The sequence below is a fragment of the Electrophorus electricus genome, chromosome 17 (assembly GCF_013358815.1).
Source record: "Electrophorus electricus isolate fEleEle1 chromosome 17, fEleEle1.pri, whole genome shotgun sequence".
Lineage (NCBI taxonomy): Eukaryota > Metazoa > Chordata > Actinopteri > Gymnotiformes > Gymnotidae > Electrophorus > Electrophorus electricus.
The window spans coordinates 12,195,230-12,215,202 of NC_049551.1; the positions used below are offsets into that span (position 1 = coordinate 12,195,230).

At 43.2% G+C, this 19,973-nt stretch overlaps 3 protein-coding genes and 1 long non-coding RNA gene across 5 annotated transcripts; 3 read left to right on the forward strand and 1 right to left on the reverse strand.

Annotated features, from left to right (window-relative positions):
• Window positions 1–7,185: 7,185 nt before the first annotated feature.
• Window positions 7,186–9,187, forward strand: LOC118242842 (polyadenylate-binding protein 1A-like). Of its 2 annotated transcripts, none has more exons than XM_035535744.1 (2): window positions 7,186–8,781; window positions 8,861–9,187. In XM_035535744.1, the coding sequence occupies exons 1-2, from the start codon at window positions 7,186–7,188 to the stop codon at window positions 9,185–9,187; spliced, it is 1,923 nt and encodes a 640-aa protein (XP_035391637.1). The 2 variants fall into 2 exon arrangements, with proteins under 2 accessions (XP_035391637.1, XP_035391638.1); XM_035535745.1 differs by having other exon boundaries at window positions 7,186–8,758; window positions 8,859–9,187.
• A 791-nt stretch (window positions 9,188–9,978) lies between these two features.
• LOC118242888 lies at window positions 9,979–12,770 on the reverse strand. The gene is made up of 3 exons (XR_004777098.1): window positions 12,681–12,770; window positions 10,560–11,976; window positions 9,979–10,018 (listed from the first exon to the last, which is right to left on the reverse strand). It is a non-coding gene; the product is annotated as an uncharacterized LOC118242888 (long non-coding RNA).
• Window positions 12,768–15,719, forward strand: tbl2 (transducin beta like 2). The gene is made up of 7 exons (XM_027032978.2): window positions 12,768–13,153; window positions 13,480–13,598; window positions 13,872–14,056; window positions 14,151–14,302; window positions 14,430–14,556; window positions 14,712–14,864; window positions 15,158–15,719. The coding sequence occupies exons 1-7, from the start codon at window positions 13,027–13,029 to the stop codon at window positions 15,615–15,617; spliced, it is 1,323 nt and encodes a 440-aa protein (XP_026888779.2). The 5' UTR covers window positions 12,768–13,026; the 3' UTR covers window positions 15,618–15,719.
• Window positions 15,720–16,191: 472 nt separating this feature from the next.
• On the forward strand, window positions 16,192–19,767 carry bcl7ba (BAF chromatin remodeling complex subunit BCL7B a). Its single transcript, XM_027032979.2, has 6 exons — window positions 16,192–16,336; window positions 16,867–16,948; window positions 17,086–17,188; window positions 17,296–18,048; window positions 18,281–18,360; window positions 18,557–19,767. The coding sequence occupies exons 1-6, from the start codon at window positions 16,245–16,247 to the stop codon at window positions 18,647–18,649; spliced, it is 1,203 nt and encodes a 400-aa protein (XP_026888780.2). The 5' UTR covers window positions 16,192–16,244; the 3' UTR covers window positions 18,650–19,767.
• Window positions 19,768–19,973: the final 206 nt, after the last annotated feature.

Genomic DNA, 19,973 nt, shown 5'->3' on the forward strand with positions numbered 1-19,973 from the left:
AACCCCAAGAATAAGAAAACAAAAGCATTACACTAATGAGTCTGATACAGATGAGGTTCCTCCAGAACGGAGAGCAGCAATCCAGGATACATATGGGTGCATTAACTGGGATCTAAAATTCTTGCCTCTTGGAGAGAACCCAGAAAGACAACAGGAGAAGAAAGAATAACTGAAGATGATGTCTCAGCAATCCGATGCAAATTCACATGAGGTCAAACTTCTAATGAAGATGACTTTCTACATACAACGTAAACACGTAAACCACAGGAAAAATATAAAATACCTCAAGGATTAGTGGCCATTTTTGTTCGATGAACTTGGCATGGCTTTCCACTTTAAGGATCTCACCAGAATTAGGCTTAATGAAACTCACACAGAATGTGGATCTGAAGGGCAAAAAGTCTCCTGAACTACTGTGTGTGAACAGGAACAAAAAGTTCCTACAGGCTGTAACAAAGTTCAAAGTGATAAGGGGAGAGCTGAGTGGCTGCTCTGAAGACATCAAAGTGATGGGGCTGCTTCTGCTGTCCTACTTTGCTCAGAAGGAAGATGTGATGTTCTGTTATGTGGAGGACATATGCCTGGCAGGGGAAGTACAGATGGACCAAGTTCAGTTGAATCCCACCATTGTTGCGTGTGGTAAGTTAACATTTTTTCTTGGTCATTCTTTTATTCTCTCTTTTGAATGTTGGCTAACAGCAAGTATATCACTGCATTTAAGCTTAGTCAAAGTGACTCAGGCACTACATTAGTCTCCCCTAAACCTGCACATACACTGATTTCTGTATTGATGGTAAGCAATTTAACTGACCTTGAAAATATAAAAATATATAAAATCATTGTTTTGTGAAATGTTTCAGAAACTTGTTTTAATTTTGTCTGAATTATTTATCTTCTCCACACAAACAGTTTTCAGTGTTTTTATCTGCCTTACTAAGAATATGTCGGTGACCAACATCACAACAGCAACATAAGGTTGTGGGGTTTTTTTATTTTGTTTTTTTCTTCAGATTTTAAGCTTTTTGTCTGGTATAGATTGGGTTATGGGTGTAACGTTGGCCAGAGTGCCACAGGGCACGGGTCAGAACGCACAGACTCCCCTGACGTTGTGAAACATTTATTAACGAATAACATAAAAGACAATGGTGGCACATAGTAACGACGTTAAACACGAACACACTTAAACGGAACATCAGTGCGAATACGCATAAACGGTTTACGTCGACACTAACCGTGACATAAGCAAAGGACATCAACAATGACCAATGAAGAGGCACACACAGAAGGGGGTTTAGATAGACAGAACACTTAACCCTGTGCAGGTGTGTTTCAAGACGGAGGGCGTTGCTACATATGCATGTGAACCCCCCTGCATGCGGCAGGCCGTACGACGTGACTCGTGGGGGGAGAGAGCGTCCAGTGACGATGGGTCTATCTGAGATTGGCTTGTGAGTCTATTTGAGATTGAGTTATGGAGACCTGCTTTTTGAACAACATGGTTTTGCACAGAATATGTCTCTCGGCATGAACGTTTTAAGGAATTTGACATCAAACTTTGAGAACTTTGTTTTTGCTTTCTTGTGTGGTTTTAGAAATGTTGCTGAAGATCGGGGAAAAGGTGTTGATTTGTACTCCGTATATTCTAGCCTTCATGTTTTTAGCCCTGATTTTTCCCTAGTCTTTGTTATAGCCTGCTTCCCCTGTTTGCCTCCGTGTGTTTGTTTCGTGTGGAGGAAAAATCAATAGGACTTGAGCCAGATGTGCAGATGAACGAGCTTTATTGGTTCTGTCCCTTATGCATCGAGGGAGAGAAGCCTCAAACTGCTCTCTCACATGAGTTCATATACCCCCACCATTCCCCGTTGTTCTCTCATGAGGTAATCTCGTGACTCCAGGTGCCAGGACTCTCAACCGTCCTTGAACATTCTTTCCTGCTAAAAACAAGTTGTTACTCCCTGCTGCTGCACCCCTGCCCAGCAACAGTTAAGCGATAACTGTCATACTCCATCACTTCTCTATTCGCCTTTCTTGCAGACTGGTCGAGATGAGGGCAAAGGTCACATAAAGGTCACATATTCCTTAGTCCTCCTTTAAGCAAGCATTAAGCATTTTCCCTCACATTTTGTTAATCATGTATCCCCGTACTCTCAGTGTCAGCTCATTGACCCTGGACTGCCTTAACGACTCTGATTCTGGATTTGGCCCTATTAAATCTCGCTCTTCTCCGCGCATGCATCTGCCTCCTTACCGTTCAATGTTACGGAATGAACAGCCACACAAGGACGCAGCGAGAGAGCGAGACTCTGGAAGGTGATTTCGCTGGGACAAAATTCTGGCTTTTTCTAGACAGTCACCAAACCAGAGACAGCAAATCCCCTGGTGCTGCAGGTACATGGGCATCTCGTCATTCCTAGAAGAAGCAGAATCTCGTGATAATGACGAGATCCCAGGTAAGCGCCGAGAGTCTACCCGTCTTGACCGACGCTGCAGGGGGGAGCGGCCTGCAGCGCAAGACGTGAATAGGCGGAGTGAATGCACAGATAACCTGTCTAACATCACTCGGTGGGTGCTCAAGTGTAAAAATGAGCTCTCCGTAGTTCCTGTGCACCTTGAGAACTGCTGAGAAGGTTCTGTGTCTGTGTGTTACTCCAGGGTCACCCCACCAGTATCTGTGCCTATCCCGCAAACCACCCAGTATGAGCCCATACCCGGCGTGAGAGACGCCGCTCGTCCTGATCCTCCTGGTCCTCTTCCCGGCATGAGAGATGCTGCCCGTCCTGATCTGGTTCCTGTTCCCGTCGTGAGAGATGCCGCCCGTCCTGATCCCTTTCCTGTTCCCGTCGTGAGAGATGCTGTGGTGCAAAAATGAGAGTACATCAAACACAGACAGCCTTATGCATTGAGTAGTAAAAAGTTTATTGAGTTCTGTCCCCTGTATAACAGAGAAAGAGAACTGACACGCAGTACAAGTCCCCCTCCCCTTATACACAGAGAAGAAAAGAAAGAAAAAAGAAACAACAGCTCCTACAAGGTATCTGAACTTTATGTTTTGGTTAGCCTGAGCGCAGGTGGTGTCTTCTATCTCTACGGTTAGGACAGCATGTGAGCTGCTGATGTCCTTGCCTCTCGCGCCTATCTACGGACTGTTATGCTGTGACTATAGAAGCACAAAGCAAAGTAAAGCGAAGCAAAGTAAATGTCCACAACAGACGCCACGTGTCCTGATCCTGGTCCTGTTCCCGGCGTGAGAGACGCCACCCGTCCTGATCCTGGTCCTGTTCCCGGCGTGAGAGACGCCACCCGTCCTGATCGTGGTCCTGTTCCTGGCGTGAGAGACGCGGCCCGTCCTGTGCCGGCTCCGGTTCCCGACATAGTGGATGCCGCCTGTCCTGTTACCACGTCTGTTCCCGTAGCCGTGCCCCCAGACCCGCCTGTTCCTGGAGTGGAGGGAGCCACTCCACGTGGCCTCGTGCCAGGCCTGTCCCCCTAGTCGCTCCTCGAAGCTCTCCTGTGTCTTCTACTTCCACCGCCCATGGGTTCCCACCTGTATTGCCTCGGCCTGTTTCTCCTGTTTCCAGTATGCCTGCTGTTTCTCCGTTGTTGTCTGCACCTACTGACCTGTTGTTTTTGCCTTCTCTGTTGCCTGGTTTTGTTTTTGCTCCTGTTACAGAAAGTCTTCTCAGTTTCCCACCATATGTTTTTCTATATTTCTTTCTTTCATGTCTCTTTCCTATGCTTTCATTCCATCTTCCCCTAACCAGGGTAATTTCAGTTCAGTAAGATGATCACTAATCGGTCACATGTTCTCCATTCTAATTTTTTGTGAAGTACACATTCTAAAAATGTATACGCTGGGAAATTACACATGATTTTGTTAACTACTTCTGGCTTAATAAATTCTTGGCAAGGCAAGTTATTGTCTGATATATATATATATTTTTTTTCTATACTGTAAAATTCTTTATCTGTGTGCACTAGATGACATTTTTCACGTTTATGGTAAAAATCCAACATCCGTATGATGGCAATTTAAATAAAATCATCTTAGAAGTGCTCTCAGTTTGCATTTAGTGTACAAGAATAGATTGTTTTTCACTGAGTGATTTTCTCATCAAGAGATGAGAAATCCTTAATTAGTTTTACAGTTTATATTTAGACAGATTATAGGTAGAGTCTTAGAACAGGATTTAAAGCCTTTGTAATAGATATAATAGTAATAAATGAATTATAGAGAAAATTCAAATGCAGTGTTTAGATGTTGCTTTGACTGAAACTCCTGCCATTAATATATCAAATGACCAGTACATTATACAAAACCTTTGAGTATAATTAGCAGAAAAAAATCAGTTAAATGACAGTCTTATAAGGAGGATTTTACAGTTAAATAATGTTGTTTCGTTTGACAACTGCATGTAAATATTACTGAAATTATTTGTTTAATATCAGTGTAATCATGTTAATTGAGCAAAAATGGCTGTTGGATTTACTGGTTCAAAATGTACTTTTTTGTCAATTACAATGTACACTTTACAGATTGTTCTTTAAAATTGTTTACAAGTTTACTGTATTTTTACAGAACTGTTCCGGCAAGCAGAGCTGCCAACTTTTTTTTTTTTTAAATGTATAGTGTGTGATTGCCAACAGTCCAGACCTGCTGAATTTCTATATATTTTCTCAAGCCAAAAATGAGTTCGCACTGCCTGCGTCTCACAACAAATCACTATATGATTATTTTATTTGTTTCGCTGAATTCAACCATTTATTAATATGTTGACTCAACCATAACTTTTTTGAGTAAATACAATTTACGTGGTTCCAAAATTATATTAATCGCCACTCATTGTTTATATTTCTTATCGTGTAATACTTTAATCCCACCTTCTCCTATTGCTACTATTTTAATATGTCCGTAATATGTACGATCTCTACTGCTGTAACTGTCACCAGTTTTATATTCTGTACCTCTGTCATTTACTTTATATTATGTTTATTACTAAAACAACGTCAATATATTTTGCGTGCACACATTTTATACTTCAATGTTATTAATCACGTTTAAACAGATCTGTCTGTGTATCCATTCACTTCCTTTGTTAAATTAGGGACTTCCCCTATACGACCATACCACAGTAATCTTAATTATAACCCGGAAAAACTGTTAAGATGGTAGTCGTGGTATAACGATACTTTATTGCAGGTGATGAATTAACTCGCGATGGCCACATCAAGACAAACAGTTGAAAACAAAACAATTAACATTTATCTCAGCGCTATTTTCCTCACGAGCTCTATTATTATTCTCTTCTCGTTTATTCTCTTTATTCTCTGCGCATTTTCTTTACTTCACTCGTAGACAAAAACAACTGGAACAACGACAACATTTAACATTTATCGCGTCAGCGCTCTTTTCTCTGGAGCTTTCTATTTCTCTTTATTTTTCTTTATTCACTCTATTCACTTTCCCTGTATATATATATTTTTTAAAACTATTTTCGCAGCGGCTGGTTTTCTGTGTCTTACTCTTGTTTTTATTGGATTCAGACTCTGGTCACAGAACAAAGCAGCTTTGGCTCATCCATCAGCTGCTGCTTTATCCTGCCGACAGCGTGGGTCCGTTGCCAGTTGATCCAATAGATCCAACTGATCCCCGTACGGGCCACCAATTAATGTCGTTCCTTAATGTTTCCCATTCTCCAGTTACTTTATTAAGTACACTTTAAATAGAAAATAAAGATGCAGACTCAAGAACTAATTGAAGAGAATAGCCGGTCTTTATACTGAGCTCAATGTTACAAACGAGGCATTAGCCACAGAACTCTCGAAGAGGCTTTCAAGTCTTTTAAAAACGGAGATCTTTTCCAGCACTAATGAAGTTATTTCTCACAGGAACAGGTCATTTATTAGAGGTCATTTATTAATATTTATTAGAGAACGCAATCGGAATCCAAAAAGAGGCCAGGGTCGAAAATCCAGGAAATTTGTCTACGATGCAACCAAAACCAGACAGGGAACAGGCGAAGAGAGTAGTCCCGACCCACAGGCGGATTTTCAACAAAACAGAAGCAACAAACACACTGACAAACGGCTCAGAAACGTAAAATGAATTGACGACACTTGGCAACGACTGAACACAAACACGGGGTTTAAATCCAGAGACTAAAGGGGGGGGGGGGGTAATAAACTAGTTAGAGGGCGGAACCAAAACAAGAAAACACGAGGAAACAAAACTAGGAAGTACTAGGAAGTAAATAAACAGGGCCGTTGCCGTGGGAACCGCGACACCAAATACCCGATTTTCACCCCCCCCCCCCCACACACACACACAATTCCCGTAATAGTGCAGGTGGCTAATACGTAAACATGTACATTTCCAATTTGTCTGTTCGTCTCTGTGTCTCTCTTTTTTCCCTCTATCTCTCCTATTCCCGTTTTCCCCACGTTATTTATGCCTGTTCATGCGTTTTATACCCCTTATAGTTGGACACAGTGAGAAATTATAAAAATAAATAAATGAATGAATCTATCTATCTATCTATCTATCTATCTATCTATCTATCTATCTATCTATCTATATATATATATATATATATATATATATATATATATATATATATATATATATATAAAGTTCTAAAAGTCCTCCGATGGTCGGGGGCGGGGGTTAAAGCAAAAACAAATTTATGAATTTTCAATATTTCGCACGTACTTTAAATAAAATATTTAGTTATGATTTACATATTAGATTTTTTAGGCCTTCTAAATGTTTACTTTTGATACATTCAATAACTAACGTTAATGCGATTTATGTTACCTAGCATTAGGCTACTGAAAATGAAGGTTGCTGCGTTTATCAAACTATTAGTATTTATTTAATGATCCAGTGTGACCAGCATATGGACGATTTTTGAAAAATGCTTTAACTAGCTAATATATTGAAATGTTAGGCGTTGTTAAAGCCTAGTATAGTTAATAGACTAAAACAGACCCAAGCCTCGCATTCACGCTATTAACGCGTTCGGTTAATTGTTTTTTAAAAGAACGTCCACTGTTACGTAAAAAGCAAGTTGTGGTTGATCTCCATTATGAAGCTAAATTCTTCCATTAAACATTTTGGCACTGTTGAATGCTGGTTCATTTTGAAAACTGTTTTATAATTCGTGTAGTTAGATCATTTGGCTCACGAAGATGAATCCATGTGCTCCAAGTTATCCGATGGCCTCGTTGTACGTCGGAGACCTTCATCCAGATATTACCGAGGAAATGCTATACGAGAAATTCAGTCCTGCTGGCCCAATAGTCTCCGTACGGATTTGCAGGGACGCGATGATCCTCCGCTCACTTGGATACGCATACGTGAACTTTCAGCAGCAGGCAGATGCTGAGCGTGCTTTGGACACTATGAACTTTAACATCATCAAAGGCAGGCCTGTGCGAATTATGTGGTCCCAGAGAGACCCCTCTCTGAGGAAGAGTGGAATTGGCAACATCTTCATCAAGAACCTTGACAAGTCTATTGACAGCGAAGCTCTTTACGACACATTCTCTGCCTTTGGGAACATCCTTTCCAGCAAGGTGGTGTGTGACGAGAATGGCTCTAAGGGCTACGGCTTTGTGCACTTTGAGACCCGTGAGGCTGCGGAGAGAGCAACTGAGAGACTTAATGGCATGTTGCTCAATGACCGCAAAGTGTTCATTAGCCACTTCAAGTCTCGCAAGGAGCGTGAGGCTGAGATGGGGGCCAGGGCCAAAAAGTTCACCAATGTGTACATCAAGAACTTTGGAGAGGACATGGACGACGACAAGCTGAAGGAGATCTTCAGCAAGTTCGGCCAAACGCTGAGCATTCGCGTCATGACCGACGAGAGCGGCAAGTCCAAGGGCTTTGGCTTTGTGAACTTCGAGAGGCATGAGGATGCCCAGAGGGCTGTGGATGAGATAAATGGGAAGGAGCTGAATGGGAAGAAGGTGTATGTGGGTTATGCCCAGAAGAAAGGCGAGAGGCAGACAGGGCTGAAACGAAAGTTTGAGCAGATGAAGCAGGACGGTATGACTCGCTACCAGGGAGACAACCTGTACGTTAAGAACCTAGACGACGGTCTGGACGACGCGCGTCTACGTAAGGAGTTCTCTCCGTTCGGGACCATCACAAGTGCCAAGGTGATGATGGAGGGCGGCCGCTCCAAAGGGTTTGGCTTCGTGTGTTTCTCCTCGCCGGAGGAGGCTGCCACGGCGATAACGGAGATGAATGGGCGCGTTGTAGGCACCAAGCCGCTGTACGTGGCTCTGGCGCAGCGCAAGGAGGAGCGGCAGGCCCACCTCTCCAACAAGTACATGAAGCGCACGGCCAGCGTGAGTGCCTTGCCCAACCTCGTGCTCAACCCCTACCAGCCTGCCCCGCCCTCCGGCTACAACATGGAAGCCATTCCACAAGCTCAGAACTGGCCTGCCTACTGCGCAAGCAGCCAGCTGGCACAACTCCTCCCCAGCCCTTGCTGGGCCATGCAGTGCGTCCACCCACAGCAAGTCCAGGATATGCCGAGTGCCATCGGTCCAGCCGCATCCTGCCCGCAGGCCTTCAGCGCCATCCGACCAACCACCGCCTGCCAGGTCCCACGCACGATGGCCTATCAGACCATGGCATCTGAGGCTCCGGGGACAGGGATGGCCAGCGCGGAAGCTGCCAACAAGGCGTCGCTGGTGAGAGCAGTACCACAGTACAAAACCACCTCAGGCGTTCACAGCCCACAGCAACACCTGGGCACACAGCCCTTAGATATAAATGTCGAACTTACCATTTATCAGTCAAATCAATTATAAAACATTTATGTTTCTCAACCCACAGCAGCACCTGGGGGCAGAGCTCCAGGTGCCCGTGCAGCTGGCTGCGGTCCATGTGCAGGGTCAGGAACCTCTCAGTGCCTCCATGCTGGCTGCTGCACCTCCACAGGAGCAGAAGCAGATACTGGGTGAGCGTCTGTTTCCCCTGATCCAGAACATGCAGCCCACCCTTGCAGGGAAGATCACGGGTATGTTCCTGGAACTGGACAACTCGGAGCTACTGCATATGCTGGAGTCTCCTGAGTCTCTGCACCCTAAGGTGGATGAGGCAGTCGCTGTGCTCCAGGACCAGTGCGCGCAGGAAGCCGCTCAAAAATCTTTAACCGGTGCTGCGGTTCTGGCTGTCTAATGGAAGAATAAGCAGTAAAAAAAATTAACATTTTAACTGAAAAAAATAAACATTGAAACTGAAATGCATTGAACATTGAAATATTTTTGCCATGTCTGTAGACATCAAGCCTGTAAGGGTTGGCACCAGGCCGAGGCCCCCTCGACCAGAGGGAGGCGTCGAGTCAACCACGCCACTGATCAGGATCAACACCCAACAGCTGGGCTAGACCTTATATAAGCCCAGTGACCCAGTCATTCAGTGCTGGGTTTTTGATAAAGTTTTGAGCCAAGCTCCTAGCCGGTAACTCTGGGTATTGAGGTCTGTGAGCCCTTGTGCTATGCCTCTTTTCTGTTCTGCGAGGGTGTCAGTGTTTTTACACGTCCCCTCCCTTCTCCAGTTTTCCCCTCTCGAGTCTGTCTCTCTCCTGAGGCTTCCCTTAGCCATTCAAGTTTCTCCCCGTTTTCTGGTTTTGTTTGGGAACTTTTAGTTCGAGTTTTCCCCAGTGCATCGGGGTTGCCATTTCTTTCCGTGGCGTTCTTTGTTCTCCCCTTTTCCACGCTCACCGAGGTGTTTCGTTTTTTCCTCTTGTTTTGCTTGATCCAAGCTCTAACTGTTCTGCACACGAGCCCACCATTGTTAGAGTGTGGCTGCTTACCCAGTAAGCTATTGGTGTCCTCACCTAGCTGACCTGGATTCAAAACCACCTTACAAAGTCCAGGCCTTGATTATTCTAAGCTTAAAATGAAAACGACAGAAAAAGGTAAAATCATTTCAAGTTTGGTTTATTTGTCGCATACATAGTCATACACAGTATAACTCACAGTGAAATGGTTGAGTGCTCTGTCCAATCTGAGGAAAAAGAAAAACAGGGGTGCATAGAGAAATATATTCTATATATATACAAAAATATATTAATAGTGCATGTACAATATATATATATATATATATATATATATATATATGTTTATATGTACAATGTATATATGGATATTTATATATGTATGTACAGAATGTACAGTCCCATCTTGCAATTGACATATTTACAGTTATATGTTACATGATGGTAATTGAACATATTACAGTTATATTGAACATATTACAGTTATTTCTATTACATATTACAGATTTTGACATGAACAGCTGATCATTTTTTTGTTTTTATTCCTCTTAAAGTTTGAATGTTCAGATTGTCAGTTCTTACAGGTCATAGCTGATCATTAGATAAGTGTATTGGGTTGCATTAATATAAATGTAAAGATCAAAAAACAAAACCCCACAGTGTAGCTTAAAATAGAGAATAATTCTGTAATATTCCTTTATGTACAACACAATTTCAAATGACCTTATTAACAAACCAGTAAAGACAGGACGAGAAGCAAAGGTCACTTACACGTATTAAATCTTGAAGCAAACAAACTGCAGCTGCAAGTGCCACACTGCCATCCAGTTCCACTCTCTGGTCTGGCGACGGTCATATTACAGGAGCAACGAGAGGCTGCCAACAGTTTCTTTTAGCTTGTCTACTGAGACGGTGAAACTGGCCAACCAGGTGAAAAGCATTGTGAAGGAGAAACGACTTCGACTGCCGACGTGGGAAAGTAGCAGTCAGAGCAGGTCTATTGGAGCAGTGCGATGGACTCTGCCCAACAATGGGCTGCAAGCCCACATCTCTGCACATAGCAACAGTATGTGGTTCCTAGGTGCCCAGTCGGCTAGTTTTAAAGTTCAATTCAAATATTAAATAAAAATGCAGACTTCAGAATTGGTTAAAGAGCATAACTGTGCACGTCCTTTATTGTAGGTTAACATTAACACGCATTATTGAGGCACCCTCTGGAGAATGTCTAAAAATCAGAGAACCCACATTTTCATACATTTTTCAGTAGTGATTATGTATTCACCCCACATTCCTTTACATATTTGCGTTTGTCTTCACGTCCATTGCATCCAAACCATACATTTGTCAATATATGCAAACTAATATAAAACACCCACACCAGTTGGAACCTGTTAACACCACATTCCAAGAGATTTCTCTTGACCTTATCCTAAAGAGATGGTCCTGAGCCTGATGGAAATAATATCTCATACTTGTAAGTGTGCTGGAGCCTACCCACCATCCTTTGCAGAAGCCTGCAGAGGCCTTTACAGAGGCCTCTGCCCTGTACACAAATCATTCTGAAAGGACACATAATCACAGAATTTTATGTTATTAATATAATTCAATGTTAAACCTCTGTTCTCTTTTAATTACCTCAAGCACCAGACCTGAGGAATTTGCACGGTCTCAAGGAGTGCGTGAAGTTTATCGCTCAGTGGAAACAAGAGGTGGAGCGTGTCTGTAAGCCTGACGAGGGCGCTGCAGCTGCATCCAGTAGCAGTAATGACTGCGGTGGAACCGTACACCCCCACACTGTCGCCAGCACATCCACAGCACTGCACATCCAGTTCCACAATGAATTTGGAATGTATTTTGAAGTTCTCCAGGATCGCTGTTTACTGAGGACCCAAAGCTGTGAAACTACATCCTGGTCATGTTTGAGCAGAGACCATGCGATGAAGTCCAGGACAGGCAGCATGGGTTCCAGCTTCTTCTTAAGCTCCAGCTGCCTGAAATTCTGTGCCAACTCTGCCTTCATCATGCTGCACCGCTCTGAGATTGTCTGGAGTTCTTTAGCCCATTCAGTGTTTCTCTGCTTGGTCTCCTTCACTGCCTAGGTTCTTCACTTCCTCTCTCCTGCTGCCCTTCACGTGGACTGAACAATGTATCAACAGCTTTGAGATGGCTGGCCCACTGTAGAATGAGTCTGAATAAAAAACACCGATATGTAAAATAAGTTGTGGTGAATACATAATCACGTCTGTATAAAAATGTCGGTTATTTGTTTGATTGTTAGACATTCTCTAGAGTGTGCCTCAGTAATGCTTGTTAACGTTAACCTGCAAGAACAGGACCAGCTATTCTCTTCTACTAAATCTGAAGTCTGCATCTTTATTTTATATTTTAATGTTTAACTAGCTGATTTAGGATTCAGGAACGACAGCAGACCTCCCCTTCTGGCTGAAAACAAATGCTGCATTTGGAAAACGAGTAGGACTATGACTAGCAAGTCAATGCATCGACCTAAGAACACCAAACTTATCTTACTTATTACTGCTCATAAGTACCCTTCCGCTGAAATGATGTGCTAGCTAAATCCCTGTTAAACACGTTAATGTTAGTAGTGTAATCTAGCTAATTAGTTTACAGTAATGTCACATCTGACAGACTAACAAAACATCCAACGTTAGCTAAATAAAATGCCTTAACGACAGACAAGTAACATATAAAACATCGTCCCCATCTCATTATTATTATTATTTTAGATAACACCAATCGTTGCTTGACTATGACATAAAATAATTTATTGAATGACAGGATATACGATTTGGGCTCCTAATGTCTAAAAACGAGTGCGATATTCTTAATTTATGGTATTAAATTGTGAAAGATCTCGAAGTTTGTATTTACCGCGTCAGATTAAAGGGGCTGCATTCGACCCGAAGGGGCGGGTGTGTTACGCAAGGCCCAAGTACCCGGATGTGCTGCTCGCCTCTGTTCTTCGTAGTGCGTCCGAAGTCACCAATTATTTGCTTTTTCACGCGGTCGAGCTCGTCACCGATTCGCTTCGGTTTTACGACAAGACAGCCGATATCTTGAGAGCGACTAATCGCAGCGGCGCCAAACAGTTAAGTAATGTGTTAAAGCGGTCCAATCGGCAGCCGGCCGGTCGAGTGGAACCTTGAGTCGACGCGCGAGCCCCTCGCGCCACGGGCTCGCGAGCCCGAGGTGATAACGTGGCACGTTTCACTTGGAGATGGAGGCGGCGTTGCTCGCCGTGTCGGTGCTCATAGGCGCCCTTATAATCCTGGTCGCCCTAGCAGTTGGCAGACGGAAAGGCGGAGTGTCTGAAAGAGTAGAAGAGAAAAAAGCCCCAGCATCTGGTAAGTGCGGTTGTTCTTCGACTCGCATTTAAGCCTTTGAGACGGAATGTGGGATATGCGCCTGCACGGATCACCTCACGGTGCCGAGTAGCCACTGCTAGCTAGCTAAGCTAACAGTTAACGCAAACGGCCCAAGTGACTTGCGTTCATTCTCTTCATCGTGAGATAATCCAGTGTCGCTTTATGTCATTAACGTTTTGGGTGAGGTTGACGGCGTTATCAATCATGATCCGTTGTAGAATAGCATGTGGATGAGATTTATGACGGGGGGGAAGCGCTTGACAACTATAAAATGACCTGACTTTAACTCCTACGTTACTTTAAAGTCGAGGATAGCTCGATTAGAGCGCCCTCCTCGAAGAAGCTGAAACAGCAGCAGCGAACTCGTAAGGAAAGACCACAGCAGCACACGTTCTCTCACGCCATACTCGCCTCCTCTTTGAAGGTACGTCTCATATTCTGGCGGTCAACTCGTCACACATATTTGAACTGAGAGTGTACTCTCGATAACCACGTTTGGGCGCAATGCTCTTTGGACTCGGGGCTGATGATCTCCACTATTCCATGTCCGCTGATACAAGTTTTCACTTGTTTCTAGTGGGGTAGAAGTCTTCTACTGGACTAAAAGTTTAACACTATATAAATTGTATTAATGTAATAACTTTTGATTAGCTTTTTCATCCATGCCTGTTTTGCTCCATATTTTCTTTTATGTCAGGGTCACAATGGCAGTGTAACATGCCTGGATTTCAGCAGCAATGGTAAATACCTGGCATCCTGCTCAGATGACCGAACTGTTAGAATCTGGAGCACCAAAGACTTCCTGGACCGGGACCATAAGTGCCTGCGGGCCAACGTAGAGCTCGACCATGCCACACTCGTCCGGTTCAGCCCAGATTCTCGGTAGGGGGGCCATAATTTTCAATGTAGTTTACTGTACATAATTGTGATTCATTGTGTGATTGTCATGGATGACTTGCCTGTCCTGCTTCTCTAGAGCCTTCATTACATGGCTGGCAAATGGTGAGACCATTCGTATCTTTAAGATGAATAAGAAGGAGGACGGCACATTTAATTTCAAAGCTGCACCTGAGGACTTTCCCAAGAAACACAAAGGGATCATCATTAACATCAACATAGCTGAGACAGGTTAGAGCTATGCCAGTCTGTACCGCACTTAATCTTTTTGCTGTGACTTACTGCTGTGAGATGACTAGCACACTTCCCAAAGCTGCTGTCTGTTTAGCAATGTCCCTATGGTCTTCCTTTGTTCAAGGCAAGTTTATCATGACTGCATCCGTGGACACCACCATTCTGATCTGGGATCTGAAGGGAGAGGTCCTAGCTTCCATTAACACTAACCAGATGACAAACTCCTATGCTGCGATCTCTCCGTGTGGCAGGTGAGCAGGTGTGAGACATCACTTGCATTGTTTATAAAGAGTTCAGCAAGGAAAACTAAAGTCTAACTGCAAATGCCATTGGTTGGTCTCTTTCATTGTCATCACTACAGTGCTGGTGTTAGAATTCTGGGATAGATTGACATTTTGTGTTTCAGATTTGTGGCTGCCTGTGGTTTCACCCCAGATGTGAAGGTCTGGGAGGTGTGTTTCACTAAGTCTGGCGAGTTTAAAGAGGTCACTCGTGCGTTTGACCTTAAAGGACACTCGGCTGGAATCTATTCCTTCGACTTCTCCAATGACTCGCGCAGGTGAGACATCACTTATGCAGTCTGGAAAATTATATCTTAAGGAATGGATTACATGCGCAGGTGAGGCATCTGCTATGCAATCAGGAAGATTATTATTAATAGGCTCCCTTATCCAATCAAGAAGATTATGCAGACTAAACGTTATAATAATAGGACAGAGACTACAGACAACTGCATTACTATATGAAAGAAAAAATTGTCCTGAAATAATAATATACCTTCTGCAAGGTGGTGCATAATTGTGTATGAGTAGTTTATATGTATGAAGTGTCAGTGTTCCCTCATGTCCACAGGATGGCGACGGTGTCCAAGGATGGTACATGGAAGCTCTGGGACACAGATGTGGAGTACAAGAAGCAGCAGGACCCCTACCTGCTCCGGACCATACCATGTCAGGTTTCAGAGGGGAGCCGCATTGCCCTGTCTCCTGACGGTCGCGCGGTGGCTGTGTCCAGCGGCCGTGATGTGGCCATGTATAGTGCCACCTCTGGCGAGCTGGAGGAGCAGTTCCACTGTGTCCACGGCGAAGATGTCACTGATCTTAAATTTGACATTAACAACCGTTTTCTTGTGTGCAGCGGTGACCGTGTAATCCGTGTATTTCACAATGTGACTGGTTACCGGGCAGCCATCCAGGACATGCAGGCCATGTTGAAGAAAGCCAGCAATGAGGGTGTGAAACAGAGGCTGCGGCAGCAGCTGAAAGATGCCCAGAGCGCCTTAGATGCTGTGCTCGCTACACAAAAGGACTAATGGCTGACCTCCTGTCTTCCTCTGCCTTTACATATTGTGTTTGGAGTTGGGTTGTTTTGGCTTGGTGATTTTGATGAATAAACAATGAGTGTTTTTAGGAAAGAGTTTTTGGTCTAAGATTTTTATTAAGCTATTTGTTGATTTTACAGACATTTGAGTTGCTGAATGAGAATTTGTTTGCCATTTAAACTTAAGTATATTTGTCATGTGAGCAGTTTGAGGTTTATATTATTAATAGTTATGAAATATTAATCAAAGCAAACATTTGATTCAGTACAGCATTCTAGTTAATGACTACCTAGTCCAAAGTATCAAGTATTACTTCCTGTTTGAGCTATGTGGGTTGCTTGGGGTACATTAGGACTTTTATTTTGACAAAAACGTTTCCGCTTAAAGCATTTTTAAGTTGTTTTCACGATTGTGTATCGTATAACATAGAAACGACAATTTTAAGGTTTTTTTTAATCATTAAAAGAAAAGCCATGAGCTACCTGCACTTTGAATTAAAGGGGCGGGATCAGGCAGGAAGTTTTCTCGTAGTATCGCGATGCGAGATTTGTACACCGGACGGCAAGACCGACACGGTTGTAGCGAAAGCGGTAGATAACCTACCCATAAAATTCAAATATGTCGGGACGTTCGGTTCGCGCGGAGACCCGAAGTCGCGCTAAAGATGACATTAAGAAAGTGATGGCTGCTATCGAAAGAGTACGGAGATGGTAAGTAGCAAGAAGGGTCGGTTATTACTTTGTGAGTGGAAAATATTTTCTAAACAGAAACTTCAGAGTCGAAAGGTGGGAGGGGTTTGTAAAGAGGATGGCGGTTGATCGATAGACATACGGACCAATGGCAATAAACCTGTTTCCTTAGCGACAAGTGGCATGTCGGTAAGAGGAGGGACTAAAAGGTGATTTTTAAAGCTTACGTGACGTGTTGTTTGTGTTAGATACAGGTGAAATGACTGTCGTTTCATAAGCTCAGTCATATTGAATTTGCTATACAAGTATATGTGACCAACTGAATTGTCTCTGATAATTCACTCTGACAGTTACCTGTACGCAGATTGTGTGGATATCTTGGATTCGATTATAAAAAGCTATATAATAAAGCAAAAAGCCTAACGCCCTTTTTATTAATCTGGGTCCCATCCTACTAAAGATAGAGTGTTCAGACTTTTTCCTTCTACAAGTAAACTTGCTGGCTTGTACTTAACTGGAATCTGTTAAAACTATTGTTTTACTTGTAACAGGGAGAAAAAGTGGGTTACAGTTGGAGACACATCTCTAAGAATATTCAAATGGGTTCCAGTGGTGGATACAGAGAGAAGGCAGGTGTGTAAGGGTGTGTGTGTGTGTGTGTGTGTGTGTGTGTGTGTGTGTGTGTGTGTGTGTGTTTTCCAGTAGCGTTAGCAAACAGGTAAAGTGATGAGTTTCCAGACCTACTAAATCTCCTAAATGATCTCCTTTAGAAGGAGAAGACCAAAGTGCCTGTTGGAGCAGATATCCAGCTGAACAGCTTTTCCACAGAGGAAGTGTCTGAAAATTCATGTGCAGTACTACTAGATTACCAAGGTACACATTTGGCTTTTAATGTGAGTCTTAATGTATCCTTTTACATATTCATCAAGACCTGTGCAATGCTTCCCCAAACCCCTCATTGCTGCCCCCTGTCTCCTCAGATGAGAACAGCAACCTGAGTTCTCTGTCAGACTTGTACCAGGCCAAAGCGGTGACTGCAGAGAGCAGCAGTAACTCTAGTCCACAGCACAGTGAACCAGTGAGTCCCACTGGACTCACACATCACTACTGCCCAGATGATCCACAACCCCCCACGCTGGGGCAGGACTGCCAGGACCATAAGCCTCCCACACTGGGGCAGGAGTGTGTGGTTCCACAACCCCCCACGCTGGGGCAGGAGTGTGTGGTTCTAAAACCCCCCATGCTGGGGCAGGAGTTTGGGGTTCCACAACCCCCCACACTGGGTCAGGAATGTGTGGCTCCACAACCTCCCACACTGGGGCAAGAGTGTGTGGTTCAACGACCTCCTACACTGGGGCAAGAGTGTGTGGTTCCACAACTGCCTACACTGGAGCAAGAGTGTGTGGTTCCACAACCACCTATGCTGGGGCAGGAATTTGTGGTTCCACAACCACCTACACTGGGGCAAGAGTGTGTGGTTCAGCAACCACCCACGCTGGGGCAGGAGTGTGTGCTTCAGCAACCGCCCACGCTGGGGCAGGAGTGTGTGGTTCAACAACCGCCCACACTGGGGCAGGAGTGTGTGGTTCAACAACTGCCCACTCTGGGGCAGGAGTGTGTGGTTCAACAACCGCCCACACTAGGGCAGGAGTGTGTGGTTCAACAACCGCCCAATCTGGGGCAGGATTGCGTGGACCCCCAGCCCCCCACACTGGGGCAGGAGTGTGTGGAAGGTGAGAGGCATGTCGCCATCACACAGTCTTTATAAATCTAGCAAAATGTGCACGTTAATAACAGATTGTAGCCATTTTGCCACTTTTTCAACATCTGTTGCAGTGCAATTGGCCAAACATTTTAATGAGCTTTTTAATTTGCAATGCTAATTAAATTAAATCTCAGTGCTAGGTTCTTATGACTAACCATAAACAGGAGGTATTTGTAAGAAAGTTCTTTCTGTGTGTGCAGAGCCATCAATGCAGCAATGCGAAATGACGGATGAACCACCAACACTGATTAAAGAAGATATTGTACCCATCATTGCTCAGGTCATTGAATTTCTACTCTCCACAGTCTGTTTCGACAAGTTACACTTTCTTACTGTGTTAAACTGATTCAGTTTGCCTTTAATCTTATTCCTCTTAGTATGGGGTATCTGGCAAATAAAGCTGTTTTCAGACAGTGATGAACCTTTTCTCTGTTTTCACTGAACTGATTAGAATATTTCTGTATCACTTTATACAGGAACACGAGGATGAGGAAAGCTACGGAGCACCCGCATTAAAAAGAGTCTGTACTGAACAAACATCAGTTATCCGTTCTACTCTAATGAGTTAACACACACATACACGCACACACACAAACATACACACATACACATTGCGTGCACTAGGCCATTGATAATCAGCTGGCAGAACTCTGTCTAAACTGCAGGAGACACATTGTGGCCCAGACAACAACAGATCAATATGAAAGGCAGTTTTAAAGTAAGGTTAAAATGTTTGTGTTCCTCCCAAGTGTTCTGTTTTGTTGAATTATTTGCTTTGGTCATCTATTAAAATGTCTGCCAGACATAGAAACTGCTTAGACATTCCTGTCAAGGGGGAGAAATGTAATATTCTGCTTTAATGTTGTTTAATTTTATTTAATTATATGAGCTCTTCTACTGTAGTTTGGGTTTTATAGTCTGTTTAATTTGGATAATTTGCAGGGCTTGAAATGAAGACCTAATGCCCAAATGTGTTCCATTCCAGCAAGTAGTGATGTCTGCCCATTATGTTAACATTCCCCTCTAGTCTTTCCTGTCTACCACAAAGAAAAAAAAACAAGTTTGGAAAACGGTGTTGGTTTGGGCCTGACCTTTAAGCTTCAGGTTCTCTACAGTTCACCTTATCATGAGCTGGTCCTATATTTACTTGTCTGTTACAGCCAACATGCTTGCACATTAAGTATATTCAAGAAAACATCTTTTAATATAGTCAAATATCCCTTTAACCCAACCATGTACATACATGTAATTAAACTATCTGTAAGAGAAAATGTTAAATTATGATTTGAAAGATGTGAATAATATGTAGTACCTTATGGAGCCTGTTGTTTCCTCAGGGTCTTAAATGCTTCCATCTATGCATAAGGTTTTACTTCTTATTGTTTTAATATTGTTGTTTTTCTGCTCCATGGTTAATCTTTTTCCCCACTGATTTGAAGCTGACAAGTCAAATGTCTGGGATGTGATATAAAGAATCTGCCACTTGTCTCCCCACTGTGATATTGGGCATTCTTAGTTATCATAATAGCAATCAACGAAGTTTTGATTTTAAAATGTAATTATTATTGGATATGGAAGATATTTTGCTTTTTCTGTTTGAAATGTATTATTGTTCACTGGTTAAGTGATATCATAGGTATTGCAATTTTATTATTATTTAAAATGTCATTAAAATCTCTGAACCTTCTTTTGGCTCTGTATTGTACTTTTGGATATATTTATCTATTGCTACAGATAGGATACCTTTAATACTGAATACTGAAAACTGTATTAGTATAGCTAGTCCACTCAATGTTGCACTTTATTTCAGTCCTCTTGATAGCTGTTGTGTTGTGTAACTCCTAGAGATCTTTGCCAGATGTGTTTCCTTTTTCCTTGTGGATAACAATATGA